The sequence below is a fragment of the Leucoraja erinacea genome, chromosome 5, assembly GCF_028641065.1.
Source record: "Leucoraja erinacea ecotype New England chromosome 5, Leri_hhj_1, whole genome shotgun sequence".
In the NCBI taxonomy this organism is placed as follows: Eukaryota; Metazoa; Chordata; class Chondrichthyes; order Rajiformes; family Rajidae; genus Leucoraja; species Leucoraja erinaceus.
This window is the reverse complement of record NC_073381.1, coordinates 74307412-74321595: the sequence shown is the minus strand read 5'-3', so window position 1 is coordinate 74321595 and position 14184 is coordinate 74307412. Positions and strand designations below refer to the sequence as shown.

The 14184-nt window shown below is 41.8% G+C and overlaps 1 protein-coding gene across 2 annotated transcripts in view; it reads right to left on the bottom strand.

Annotated features, from left to right (window-relative positions):
- Positions 1–1976: 1976 nt before the first annotated feature.
- Positions 1977–14184, bottom strand: part of LOC129697409 (interferon gamma receptor 1-like) — a 31336-nt gene continuing 19128 nt past the window's right edge. Inside the window, exons 6-8 of one of the 2 annotated variants that reach the window (XM_055635917.1) lie at positions 9532–9777; positions 4324–4436; positions 1977–2758 (exon numbers count right to left, since the gene is read on the bottom strand). In XM_055635917.1, the coding sequence (XP_055491892.1) occupies positions 2342–2758; positions 4324–4436; positions 9532–9777 (776 nt within the window). In that variant the 3' untranslated portion in view covers positions 1977–2341. The remainder of the gene's footprint in view (positions 2759–4323; positions 4437–9531; positions 9778–14184) is intronic. The other variant, XM_055635918.1, reaches the window with a different exon arrangement.

The following is a 14184-nucleotide window of genomic DNA, read 5'->3' as shown; positions in this document are numbered from 1 at the left end:
CAAAATGCTGGAGTAACTCAGCGGGTCAGGCAGCATCGCTGGAGAGAAGGAATGGGTAATGTTTCGGGTCGAGACCCTTCATCAGACAGACCTCAACCAGCATCTGCAGTTCCTTCCTACCTACTTCTCATAATGCAAATTGGACAAAACACAACTGATGAATTATTAAACAGTATTTGGGAGACTTGGTTAATGAAGTTATCAGTCTTCTGAACGAGGTAGATAAAAATGCTGGAGAAACTCAGCGGGTGAGGCAGCATCTATGGAGCAAAGGAAATAGGTGACGTTTCAGGTCGAGACCCTTCTTAGACAAAAATGATGGAGAAACTCAGCGGGTGAAGCAGCATCTATGGAGTGAAGGAAATGGGTCTCGACCCGAAATGTCACCTATGTCCTTCGCTCCATAGATGCTGCCTCACCCGCTGAGTTTCTCCAGCATTTTTGTCTACCTTCGATTTTCCAGCATCAGCAGTTCCTTCTTAAACCTGTTGAGTTACTCCAGTACTTTGTGGTTTACGCAAGATTCCAGCATCTACAGTTTCTGGCGTCTCACTATTTATATTAAGCAGGCTAACTTGTTTATAATGAAATTTTAATGGAACTACAGAACTATTTAAAGGTTACTTTGGAAATTACATAGTAGAAAAATAAGTTGTCTGGGGAAAAAAAAAAAATTAGTATTGGAATACCTCTTCACATGTAAACCCCATGCAGACACCAAGTCCCTTAAGAACAAAGTCTGTCAGTTTCAGTGCAGGCCATTAAGTTTGTCAGCCATCACTTCCATTGGCACTTAGAACATTGAAACAGGTCCTTCTGTTGAACACGATGCCAAGAATAAATTACAATTAAAATACAAAGTACTTGTGCTATAACTCCAGGATAAGCTCTCGACTAAGCACATAGTGTGTATCTCCATATCCATGTGCCTATCTGAAAGCCATCCTATCAGAAAGCCATCCAAATGCCACCTTTATAAACATAGAAAATAGGTGCAGGAGTAGGCTATTCGGCCCTTCGAGCCTGCACCGCCATTCAATATGATCATGGCTGATCATGTCTGCTTCCACTACCTGCCCTGGCAGTACATTCCAGGCACCCAGCATCTCTATGAGAGGAATAGATCAGGGAAATGCACAGTCTTTTACCCAGAGAAGGGGCATCAAGAACCTGGTGACTTAGATTTACGAGAGGGGAATGATTTAATAGGAATGTGAGGGGCAACCTTTCCCACAGAGGGGGGTGGGTATATGGAACAAGCTGCCCAAAGGGGGTAATTGAGGCTGGTACTATAGTAACATTTAAAAGATGTTTGCACAGGTACATAAAGGGTTAGAGGGATATGGGTTAGACGGGCAGGTGGGATTAGTGTAGATGGAGGGGGGTGCATCTTGGTGGGCATGGGCAAGTTGGGCTGAAGGGCCTAATTGCATGCTGTATGACTCATAAATGTAAACAATAAAACTTGCCATGCATATCTCCTTTAAACTTTGTCCCTCTTGCCTTAAAGCTATGCCCTCTTGTACATGATATTTCCACCTAGAAATAATGTTCTGACTGCACCTATTTTCTATGTTTCTATGTCTACCCTATTAATGCACATCAGGTATCCCCTCAACTTCCGGCATACCAGAGAAAATCATCCAATCTACCCAACCGCTCCTTGTAGCAAATATCTTCTAATCCAGGCATTGTTCTGGTAAACCTTCCCTGCACTGGTTCCAATGCCCCCACATCCATCCTGTAATGGGGTGACAGGAACTCCACACAATACTCCAAATATGGCCCAACAAGTCTGAAACCATTTAGCACCAACCCCCCCCCCCCCAGCAATGGTGTTATAACAGAACAACTTGTATTCAATATCATGTTTAAAGTTGCAGCATTCATGATGCCATTTTCTCTCAATACGTTTGCAAAGTGCTAGACTGGATGTTTTCTTCAAATCTTTTGTGTGGGGTTTGAATGCACGAGCCTTTTAATTAGAAGGCAAATTTATTTTCTACTGCACCATGTGTACTATTGTGGTTCAATGCCTTCCCATTACAAAGGCAAATAACTTAATAATTAGTTATTCAACAGAGCATTCAGACTGTGCGAATGTGCAAGTATAATCTACTATTATCCACTGTCTGTGTGGTCAGAACCTACAGCAATATTTCCAAGCAGCATCTTAAGATGATCAGTCCTTAAAATACCTGGAACTTAGCAGGACTGAGCGTTCAATGACAGCATCTGTTATGAAAACAAAATTAATGTCTCATGTGCTCAGCAAGATGCATCCCACCATGGCAGAGAAAGATGTTTTCTTTTTGTATTAGTTCGTAAAATGCATAGTTATTTAAACCATATCGAGTAGAATCTGAGGTTTATCATAACCCCAATTGGCTGGAGTAAAATTTTGTTTCATGCTGTCAAGATGTGTCGGGCATGAATCGCGACTGCTGTCCTGATCACTGATACCTCCTTCGATATCGTCTTGGCTGACACACTTTAGATCGATGCCATTGATATTCATTTTAGCTGCATATAGATCGGTCGAGTCAGCATTTACAAGGTTGCTGTTGCTTTCATCAGCATTAATTGTATGACAGCCCACATTGTCCGAAGAATATGTAACTTCCTCTTGTAGCTCGCGATTCAAATCGATTTCAGTATCTTTCGTCATTTCCTCCGGTTTTATGAGCACACATTCGCTGCTCTCCTCAGTTTTTGGATTTATCACATGGTATATTTTTTCATTCACAATGATGTGTGCCTGGAAGTTAGACGACAACTGCAGTTAAATTTAAATGCCAAATAATCTCATTTAAAATATTTTCACATGCATTAAAAAAAAAAAACGAATACGCATAAAAACCTGTATTACTACATAGAAACAGGCTCTTTGGTCCAACTTGCCCAATACGATCAACATGCCCCATCTACACCAGTCCCACCTGCCTGTGTTTGGCCCATATCCCTCAAAACCAATCCTATCCATGTACCTGTCCAAATTATTTTTTAAACGTGATAGTATCTGCCTCAACTAACTCTTCTGGCAGCTTGTTCTATTCACCTACCACCCTCTGTGTAAAAGGTTGCCCCTCAGGTTCTTATTAACTATTTTCCCCTTCACCTTACCTAGAAAAATATATATAGAAGAGCCCAAGCAAAATTTTCAGAGCTGTGCTTTAACAATATACACATTTTAATCCTGTACAGCATCTCCGAGGAAAAACCCATTAAAACACTACTTTCACTTTCAAAATGTTGACTATTTTTCTCAAATAATTTGTAGCTGGCTTTTAAAATTTCGCCCTCTACTTCATATCCCTTCAACTTGATTATCTTTTCAAATCTCACTTGATCTTGCTGTAACCAATCAATCAATTAACCTGCCAACCACCAACTCCCAGCCTCAAATGTTTTCATTTAAATATCTCATCCTTGCCCTTTAAATATCTCATCCTTACCCTTAAATTACAACCAGGCCGATCTGCAGTTGCCTCTCTTTGTGCAATCTGTTGGGGCCAATGCACCCACATATGTTTTAAAGTAGCTCAATAATACTGGCTGAATGGTTAATATAACAAAAATAATTGTTAACAAATTATACTCCGGTCATAGATCTATACAGCATGGTAACAGGCTCTTTGGCCCACTGCATCCATGCCGACCAAGTTGGCATATTGGGCTAGTCCCATTTGCCCATAACTCTAAACTCTTCCTGTCTATCCATGTCAAAATGTCTTTTCAATGTCATAATTGTATCTGGTTCTATAGCTCCTAAGTTCATAAGTTTTTGGATCAGAATTGGGCCATTTGTCCCATGAAGTCTACTCCACCATTCAATCATGGCTGATCTATCCTTCCATCTTCACCCCATTCTCCTGACTTCTCCCCATAACCCCCAACACCCTTACTGAACATACATATGTCAATCTCCACCTTAAATATATTTTTTGGGCTCCACAGCTGTCTGTGGCAATGAATTCCACAGATTCACCAACCTCTGATTAAAGAAATTCCTCCACATCTCCTTTCTAAAGGTACGTCCGTTTATTCTGAGGCTGAGGCCTCTGGTCCTAGATGCTCCCACCAGTGGCAACATCCTGTGCACATTCATTCTATCTAGGCTTTTCACTATTTGGCAAGTTTCAGTGGCCCCCCTCATCCTTGTAAATTCCCGCAAGTACAGGCCTAGTGCTGTCAAATGCACATTATATGCTAACAGCCTTTAACAGTTTCAGCTCTGGCAGCTATCCTGTTTTCTAGGTTTTACTTAACCATAAGCACCATTATATACTTATAGTACCAATTTTAAAAAAATGTAATACTCACCAAAGACTTGGGTAATGCCAGCTTCTTTTTACATTTGAGAAAGTATATTAGAACACATATTGAAATGACCACAATGACAAAGATCGATACCGTTGGAATCACAACTGCAGGAACTGAAGCACAAAGGAAGAAATGTTGATCAACAGCATAAGAACATAGGCAATTTATCACAATTGAAACATATAGACAATAGCACCGATGGAATTACAATGTAGTACAATTTAACCATGTCTAAAGGCGTGTGCGGACGTGGCGTCGAAGGACGAGATGCCGAAGCGAAGAAGTGGAAGCCAAATAACCGAACGGAAATGACGCCGAAAAGCCCTAACCGAATGGACGGATTGCAGAAAAGCCAACTAACCGAATGGGCCGATTGCAGAAAAGCCAACTAACCGAATGGGCCGATTGCAGAAATGCCAACTAACCGATCCGCCCTTTCAATGAATTGGCTTTTCAGCGTTGTTTTCATTCGGTTATTTGGTTTCCACTTTTTTGCTTCGGCATCTCGTCCTTCGATGCCACGTCTGGGTACGGTCTAAAGGATTGCTGAATTTTCAAAGAAATAGTATCCAGGGTGTTACGTTAATTTTCTGTAAAGGATTTCATAATATTTTATGCATTAATTGGTGTTATGCAAGTACAAATTGTTGCTAAAAGGCTACTGATTTATAAAGAGTCTTTTAGAACTGTCATCATACCAATCATCACAAAGCTGATGAGATACCAAAGGTGGCATTACATTATAGGCTATTGACACTTTTAATTGGTTAAATGAGAGAGGGTGTAGTTTTATTATGAATTTTAAATGTTGGACGGGCAGTAACAACTACATCCTGGAAAATGAATAAATGAAATGTGACATTAAAGATAGTGATAAAAAGCTATGTCGTTATGTCTACATTTCTATATTTAGAATTTCTAAAATTCTGGAGATTTAGCATTGCATGATTGAAGGCACAGCCTTTGAGGGGAAAAAAAAAAGTGTAAGATGCACAAAGATCCAAAATAGAAGATCAGACTATTTCTGAAGTCTAGTAAGGATGTCAGAGGGTGGTGAATCCGTGAAATTAATTGCCACAGAAGGCTGTGGAGGCCAAGTCAAAGTAAATGTTTAAGGCGGCGATCGATAGATTCTTGATTAGTATGGGTATCATGGGTTATGGGGATAAGGCAGGAGAATGGGGTTGAGAGGGAAAGATAGATCAGCCATGATTGAATGGCAGAGTAGACTTGACAAGCCTTATAGCCTAATTCTGCTCGTATAACTTATGAAAATGGAGTAAAAAGGACTTTGAAAACAAGGAGGATCATTTTAACATTTAGATGTGTTTTTTTCCAGGAAGCCAATGTATTATAGCAAGACTAAGGTGATGGATGAGTAGTTCTTCCTTGTTATAAGAGATGAGCAGCCATATTTTAAATAAGCTCCGACTTATCAATGGTGTAACGAAAGTCAGCCAGAAGAGAACTAGAATTGTTATGTTTGGTGACTACAAAAGTAACGATAAGGGTTTCAACAGAAGATGGACTGAGGCACAAGCACAGATGCAAAGATAGTGGAAGCCGGTAATCTTCTTGATCGCAGGGATATGGGGTCAGCAAGCTCAACACATGCTCAGAATTAGCTGGTAGACATTCTGAATGGTTTTTGGCACATTAAACATTTTGCAAAAACAAACTGCTGAAGAAACATAGCAGCTTGAGCAGCATCTGTAGAAGCAAACGTTTCAGGCCGAGGCCCTGCATCAGGATATGTTAAATGTTCGGACTTTTTCCAATTAATGGAGGTGGATCACCCAACTTCTCCCCCTTTGATATGGACCATCACACAGATTTACTGTCAACTTCACCTGCCATTTATCTACCTGCTTGGATAATTTGTACATATTTAGTCATTCTGTGCTGCCTCTGCCGATTCCACTGGCTCTTCTATCTTCCTGTTATCTCGCAATATACATTCACATTATTGATCAGCGACACAGACAGGTGGTTTAGGAAGGCGGTGTATAAAAACAAACAGCACAAAGCAAACTCAAAATGTTAAAAAAAAACAACTTTATGTTAAAAGGGCTTAGCAGAACAAATTATGCCTGTGACAATACAATGTTATAGCCGCATAGAGAGTGGTCAGGTTGCAGTCCAGGTTTGAAGAGTTTTTATTGTAGGCAACTAAGGTTGAACTGTAGAAGTAAGCGTCTTTGCATATTCGGCCCATGCAACATGAAAACAGCACACTGAAGACTGTTCCCAGGCAGAAGCTCATGTCAAACAAAGAAAGCAATGTAGCTCGAGCAGCATACGACTTAGTGGCATTTGAAAAGACAGTAGCTGCCTTAGTGCCTTGGATCGTTCCTTAGTTCCTAAATAAATTATTCCTACAGAACAAGTTGCATGGACTGCAGTGGGATTGGGTCAAGAAAATCCACAGGAATGTGACGTAACCCAATTGCTTATTTCTTCTGGTCAAAGGCAAGTACAAAGCAACTTTTATTTACTTGGCTTATATCCCACCAGCCTTGCATCCGTGCTAGATGAGAAGACTGAAATTGCATCATGCCTTGTAACTGCATTGTTCAGTAAACTGTGGACAGCAAGAAACCAGTTCACCCTTTCAAGAAAGTAACATTTGTTTTGTTTTTAATGTCCTCATGCTTTTTACCGGTGCACTAGTGTTTTATTTTGAAAAATCAATAAAGAAAAGATGCCGGAAACAATCAGCGAGTTAGTCAGCAATGGTGGAAAAAAAGAAACAAATTTCCCGTTTCATCAAGGTGACCTATCATGAGAACAGGGAAAAGGGGAAAATAAATTAGCTTCAAGCTGTAGAAAAGGTTGGGGGGGGGGGGGGGGGGGGGGGGGGGGGGGGGGGGGGAGAATGCACAGCAAAATAGGAAAATTGCTGATTGGGTGAAGCCATTTGCCTTATTGCTGCTTGGACAACAGATTAGCAAAGAGAGAGAAAATAATCAAATTGAAACGGTAGAGCTGTGAAATGCAGAGCTGTTACTGAAACAAAAAGTGAATGAGCAAGTGCTCTTGAGATCTGAAAATGTTTCCATTTGAGTGAATCCTTAATGCTCAAATGTGCCTAAACAGACTCAGCTGCCGTCCAAGTTTATGGTGAGCTTCACAGACCAAAGACAGAAACGTCAGACAGGAAGTGAGATGTCGAATTCAAGTGACGGGGAACTGGAAACTGAGGCCTCCCTACAGAGTGAACAGATGTATTATCCAATGATGTCAACCAATTTGTGTTTGGTTTCTTGTATTATGAACAGAGAATGCTGTGCACTTGATCAGAAGTGCTGAGGAAATGCTGCTTACACCCATGGAAGAGCCGTTTGGGTCCCTGGATGCCGAGAGATGACAAAGTAGGCGTTGCATCACCTGCAGGTTCTGTGGGAAAGTGTCTCCAGACTTATCTCTGCCTCTAGCTCAGTCTCATGGATCCAACTGGTTCCCACTCGGGAACAGAGGTATGATCAAACCATTGGGTGTTTCTTCAGCAATTTTCTACTCATAGCATCCCAAGATCAATGTTTAACGCGATTTATTAGCTTACAAATGCACTTGACCATTTTTTGCAGCAACACCATCAACCACTGGTGATATGCAGTTTTTCCCTGACAGGATTTGATAATGTGATATTTTTATCCTCCTTCCTTACAGAAGTCAAAGATCGTAAACTTCTACAGGTCTTAAATTCTACCGGTCTTAAATTCTAATACACTGCTGGATCTTTCTCTCCCTTCACTTTCCTCTGATCCCCATTTCTCTTCTCAGTATCAGCTTCTGCTGCAGTTTCACCTTCACCTCCCCGATCCCAAATGAATAGAACCTCAGCAGAGCCTGAATTTCATCTCTCCTTCCCTGTGTTTTTTTTTTTCCACACAGAGAGTGGTGAATCTCTGGAACTCTCTGCCACAGAGGGCAGTTGAGGCCAGTTCATTGGCTATATTTAAGAGGGAGTTAGATGTGGCCCTTGTGGCTAAGGGGATCAGGGGGTATGGAGAGAAGGCAGGTACGGGACACTGAGTTGGATGATCAGCCATGATCATATTGAATGGCGGTGCAGGCTCGAAGGGCCAAATGGCCTACCCCTGCACCTAATTTCTATGTTTCTATGTATAGATTCTGCCCTCAGCATGACATTGAATGGCACTGTGGCCGCCCAGTAGAGTTAATACTTCACAGGTTCAATCCTGATCTCCAGTGCTGCCGTGGAGTTCTCCCCGTGACAATGTGCGTTTCCGCCCACTGTAAATTGTCCCCAAGTTTAGGTCAAAGGGAGAATCTGGGATGGGAGTTGATTGAACCGGTAGGCCCAATTGCTTCCTTATATGTTGCAAGGGAATACAAATGAAGCTCTTCGTCCACTGCCTCTGTGCCCATTTATTTGTGGTTTAGTTCAGTTTAGAGATACAGCGTGGAAACAGGCCCTTTGACCCACTGAGTCCATGCTGACCCTTACACTAGCACTATCCTACACACACCAGGGACACATTTACGATTTTACCAAGCCAATTACCATACAAACCAGTACATCTTTGGAATGCTGGAGGAAATGGGAGCTCCCAAATGATTCCTACACATGTCACGGGGAGAATGTACGAACTCTGTACAAACAGCATCCGCAGTCAGAATCGAACCTGGCTTTCTGGCGCTGCAAGGCAGCAACTCTATCGCTGCGTCACCGTGCCACCCACCATTACGAGCATAGAATCTGCTAGACTTTCCACCAGAATCTTCTGGACACCTTCTTCTGGCCTCCTATCCTCTCTAAATTCATGTATGGCCTGCGTCAGCAGTTAACAATCTCCCCCACCACCTTTCAGACCAAACGCATACGCCACTCCCAGCATCTCAAATGGGAGAGTTCCCTTCATGAACACCTGGTCTCATTTTCCATCTGCAGCCACTACGTCCCTCACCACATCACTTGTCCACATAACTGCAGGAGATGTAACACCTTGTTGTAAAGCTCTTCCCTTTCCACCACCCAGGAACCCAAAGAGTCCTTCTCCCAGGTGAAGCAGCAATTCATCTGCACTACTTTGAATCTAGTGCAGTGCATTCAGCTCCACTGAACTTTTATGTCAGTGTTCCATTTTGGTTGCAATGGCCCACACCCAAGCAGAATTTACACACCTCTGGAGGACTGAAGTTCTTTTAGCTGCAATATAGGTGCAACACCAGATTCCAACTGACCTGAGGTATCCTTTGGATCATCAGCTGAGATCATTGTGATCTGGGGATGCTCCTCCTTATCCCCCAGTGCTTCATTGTCTTCATCATCATCATCATCATCATCATCATCATCATCCTCCTCATACTCATCATCATACTCATCATCATCATCATACTCATCATCATCATAGTATCCGTGGTCATAAGTGTCAGAAGTGATATTGTCCTCATACCTTAAGGGGGATGGCCAAGTCAAGTTGGTCGAATCTGTCAAAATATTGTATGGCATTTATGAACGATCCTTGCCTTCACATGGCTGAACTTCAAGTGGTGTTGGTGTACTGGCCATGTGAAAATCATTATTTGCCTTCAGTCAGAGCTGCTGCAGTCAGAGTTGAAGCAGATCTACATTTCCTATCCCAAGTAGTCCTCCCACATCATGGTTTTAGGAGAGAGAACTGATCATCATAACCACACCGAAGGTAGACACAAAATGTGTAAGAAAGAATTGCAGATGCTGGATAAAATCAAAGGTAGACACAAAATGCTGGAGTAACTCAGCGGGTAAGGCAGCATCTATGGAGAGAAGACAGAATTACCCATTCCTTCTCTCCATAAATGCTGCCTCATCTGCTGAGATACTCCAGCATTTTGTGTCTACCTTTGATTTTATCCAGCATCTGCAGTGCTTTCTTACACATCATAAACACATCTTTGTCTTCAAATGGTTTGGCACAGCTGAGCCCAGTTTTACCTTCCAAATAAGGTTCTTTAGAATTAACCGTGCACAAGTTCAAAGAACACTCAATTTTCTTTGACAATACTCAAAGTTTCTTTGACCTACAGATGCAATTCAGACAAGTTCAAAGGAATTGTCAAGGGAGGCAAAACTGAAAAACATAAGTGACCATTACCGAATATAAAATGGGATCAAGGAGCAATAATTTCCACACAGCCACCTAGAGTGGATCTTATTGACTTTGGCAATCCCATCAGCCTCTTGAAAGCAGTTTTGTCCAAGATAAGCATGTACATATCACTTCAAAACCTCCCCCATTAGCATCGAAGGAACTAAATCTTCATTCCAGAAGAGACAACGATTCATGGTAGCCTCCTCCAAAATGGTAAATTAAATGCATTTTGTGCTCACAGTGTGGCCTCCTCTACATTGGTGAGACCAAGTGTCGAACACACGACTGTCTTGCACAGCACCTTATTTCGGTCTACCTTGAGCTTCCGGATATATTCCATTTCAACTCTCCTTTCCACTCTCATATAAAACTCCCTGTCAGCTGCCTTCTCTGTCGCCACACGAAGGCCAAACACAAGCGAGAAGAACAACACTACATATTCCACTTGGATAGCCTACAACCCACGGATATGAACATTGAATTTTTCAATTCCAGTTAATTCACATCCCATGGTTTTTTTTTCTGCTTCCAACAGACACCCAAGTGTGCAACCAGATTCTCCTTCCCTTTGATCACCTTTTCCATCTCCCCATTCCTCATTAGTCAGACTTCCCCCACCCTCAACCACCTTGTTACACCTGCCCTTCACCCACAAACATATCCACCCATGTTTCTTTCCCTTTGGTTCATATTTCCTATCCACTCCCCCACCTAGTTCCATCTGTCCATCGCTCCATCGCTTATCTGGATCCAATCTCTCACTACTCTAACACGCACATTGAAGCAATGGACAAGGAAGCACATCAATGCCTCTACCTCAGAAGGCTAAGGAAGTTTGGCATGTTCCAAACAGCTCTCAACAACTTCTACAGATGCGACGTACAGCATAGATAGCACGCAACAAATGCTTTTCACTGTACCTCGGTACATGTGCTGATAAACTAAACACAAACTTACTAGCATCAGACTCGCCCCTCGTTCTTTATTCTATATAATGGCCATCTTCCCTCTACAATCTCAGATGTGATATAGAGTTTTGACCTGCAATGTTGACCTTCCCTTTGGCCCCACAAATTCTCCTCGATCCACTGAGTTCCGCAGTTCCAGCAGTTTGTTTTTTGCTCCCGACTCCAGCATCTGCACTCCCTATGTCTCCTCTTTAGAGCCCATGAAATTTGCAGCAATTATAACCGTGATACTCAAGACATCCTCGAGTCAAATGTCATCTTTATGTCATCCTAATTTCTGCAGTTGTATTGCTAGAGGCAATCTGTGTGCAGGTGAGGAAATCCGAGTGCAAATTCATTTGACATATACAATATTTAACTTTACAAGAGGCTAAGGGGAAATCTTGCTGACCTCAACCTGCTACGCATGGGACATAGAAACATAGAAACATAGAAATTAGGTGCAGGAGTAGGCCATTCGGCCCTTCGAGCCTGCACCGCCATTTAATATGATCATGGCTGATCATCCAACTCAGTATCCCGTACCTGCCTTTTCTCCATACCCTCTGATCCCCTTGGCCACAAGGGCCACATCTAACTCCCCTCTTAAATATAGCAATGAACTGGCCTCAACTACCCTCTGTTAGAGTTCCAGACGCATGGGAACATTGGGACAGAACTCAAGGGAAGGGTCTTGACCCGTAACATCACACATTCCTTCTATCCAGAGATGCTGTCTTTTACTCCAGCATTTTGTGTCTATCTTTGGTGTAAACCAGCATCTGCAGTTCTTTCCTACACACAACTCTGGGAGTTTTGTGCTGGAAGTCCAGGGCTGGGGGTGGGAGGGGAAAAAAAAAAAAACCTCCAAGCATTTGTTTTATTGCAGGGCAGTTTGGTACACCATTTAGCATGCAACAAAAGCTTTTCACTGCACCTCGACATACGTGACAATAAATAAGCTAAACATGCCCGGTAACAAATATTCCTAATGTTGGTCAAGAATGAACAGACACAAGATATTCGAGTTAGTTGATATGTTGAATGTTTTAGTATTTTAGCTTTTAGTTCAGATTTGCGCAATCAGTAGCTTTTACTTTTCGGATCTGAAGATGTGCCAAATGTTTACAGTGGAATTTTATAGATTTGAGATAGGATTGCGTCATATCTTTCCATCTAAAGAGTGACTCAACACCATGCAGGGAGCAGACATTCTCATGACTGGATACAGTTGCCAGAAGCAAGTCAATATTTTTCACCCATTCCCATCATCTTATATTGAGGGTTTTGAATTGCCTCTTGAGCCAACAACACACAACTGATTATGGACAGCAGATATTTGTGAACCAGATGTGTTTTTTTTGACAATCTACTAGATTTCCATATCACTTCAGTAATAATACCGTTACATTCAATATTATTTAATTAATTACAATTTCCCAGCTGTCATGGCAATAAATCATAGGGATTTAAATGTACATCTTAGCATTTTATCGAGATGTATTACAACTTGGTTTGAGAACAGTTCCATCCATGACCACAAGAAATTGCAGAGAATTGTGGCCGCAGCGCAGACCATCACACAACCAACCTCCCTTTCATTGACCATTTACACCTCACGCTGCCTTGGCAAGACCAGCAGCATAATCAAGAATGAGTTTCTCCCCGGCCACTTCCTCTTCCCAACAGGCAAGGGGTATTCAAGTGTGAAAAAACAACCCTCCAGATTCAGGTACAGTTTCTTTCCAGTTTGTTTCAGGCAACTGAACCATCCTACCAACAACTGGAGAGCAGTGCTGAACTACTATCTACCTCATTGGAGACCCTCGCGCTATCTTTAATCGGACTCTAACTTGCAATAAACATTATTCTCTTTATCCTTTAACTGTAAACTGTGGGCAGCTTGATTGTATTCAGGTATAGTCTTTCCACAAACTGATTAGCATGCAACTTTTCTCCATAGTCAGCATACATGACAATAACCAAATCTAAACTAAACACGTGAGAACAATAAACCATTAATGATATCCAAATACATTGCATCCTCCGTGTTCCCATTGTCCAACTTGATGTCCATCATCCTTAGAGTTCCCATTTTGAAGCATTTTTGCCTTTCGGTAAAATATAATTAGTAAACTTCCTAATTATATTATGGTTTACACAGTGTTCTGTTGTTAATTTCTGGAACGTAGGATATAGGCCAACGGGCCCACAGCATTTGGCTCTCTATAGAACAATGAGTTCATCTATTGTAACAAAGGTATTTACAGGTGCTCTAGGGTGGCACAGTGGCGCAGCAGTAGAGTTGCTGCCTTACAGTGCCAGAGACCTGGGATTGATCCCGACTAAGGACAATTGAGAACAGCTGTCTGTATGGAGTTTGAACATTCTCCCCGTGAAGGCGTGGATTTTCTATGAAATCTCCCGTTTCCTCCCAAACTCAAAAACGTTCAGGTTTGTAGGTTAATTGAATTGTAAATTATTCTTTGTGTGTGTAGGGTAGTGCTAGTTTGCGGGAATCACTGGTTGTCGTGGACTCAGTGGGCCAAAGGGTCTGTTTCCGAGCTGAATATCCACAACTAAAAATCTAAATTAATAATGGCAATAACCTTCCCCTTTAGTTCCCACTGTTTTGGCTTACCTTTCTCACTATCCACTGAAGTCAGATTCAGAATATTTGTTCAACAAATCTGTTGCTCCCTCATTCTACACAATTAATTGCTTGTTCTGTGTACAGGACACCAATATTCAGATTAGATTTTCTTTTTTTTAATATACATATATTCTTGTAATAGCTCTTTTAATCCATTTTGCTA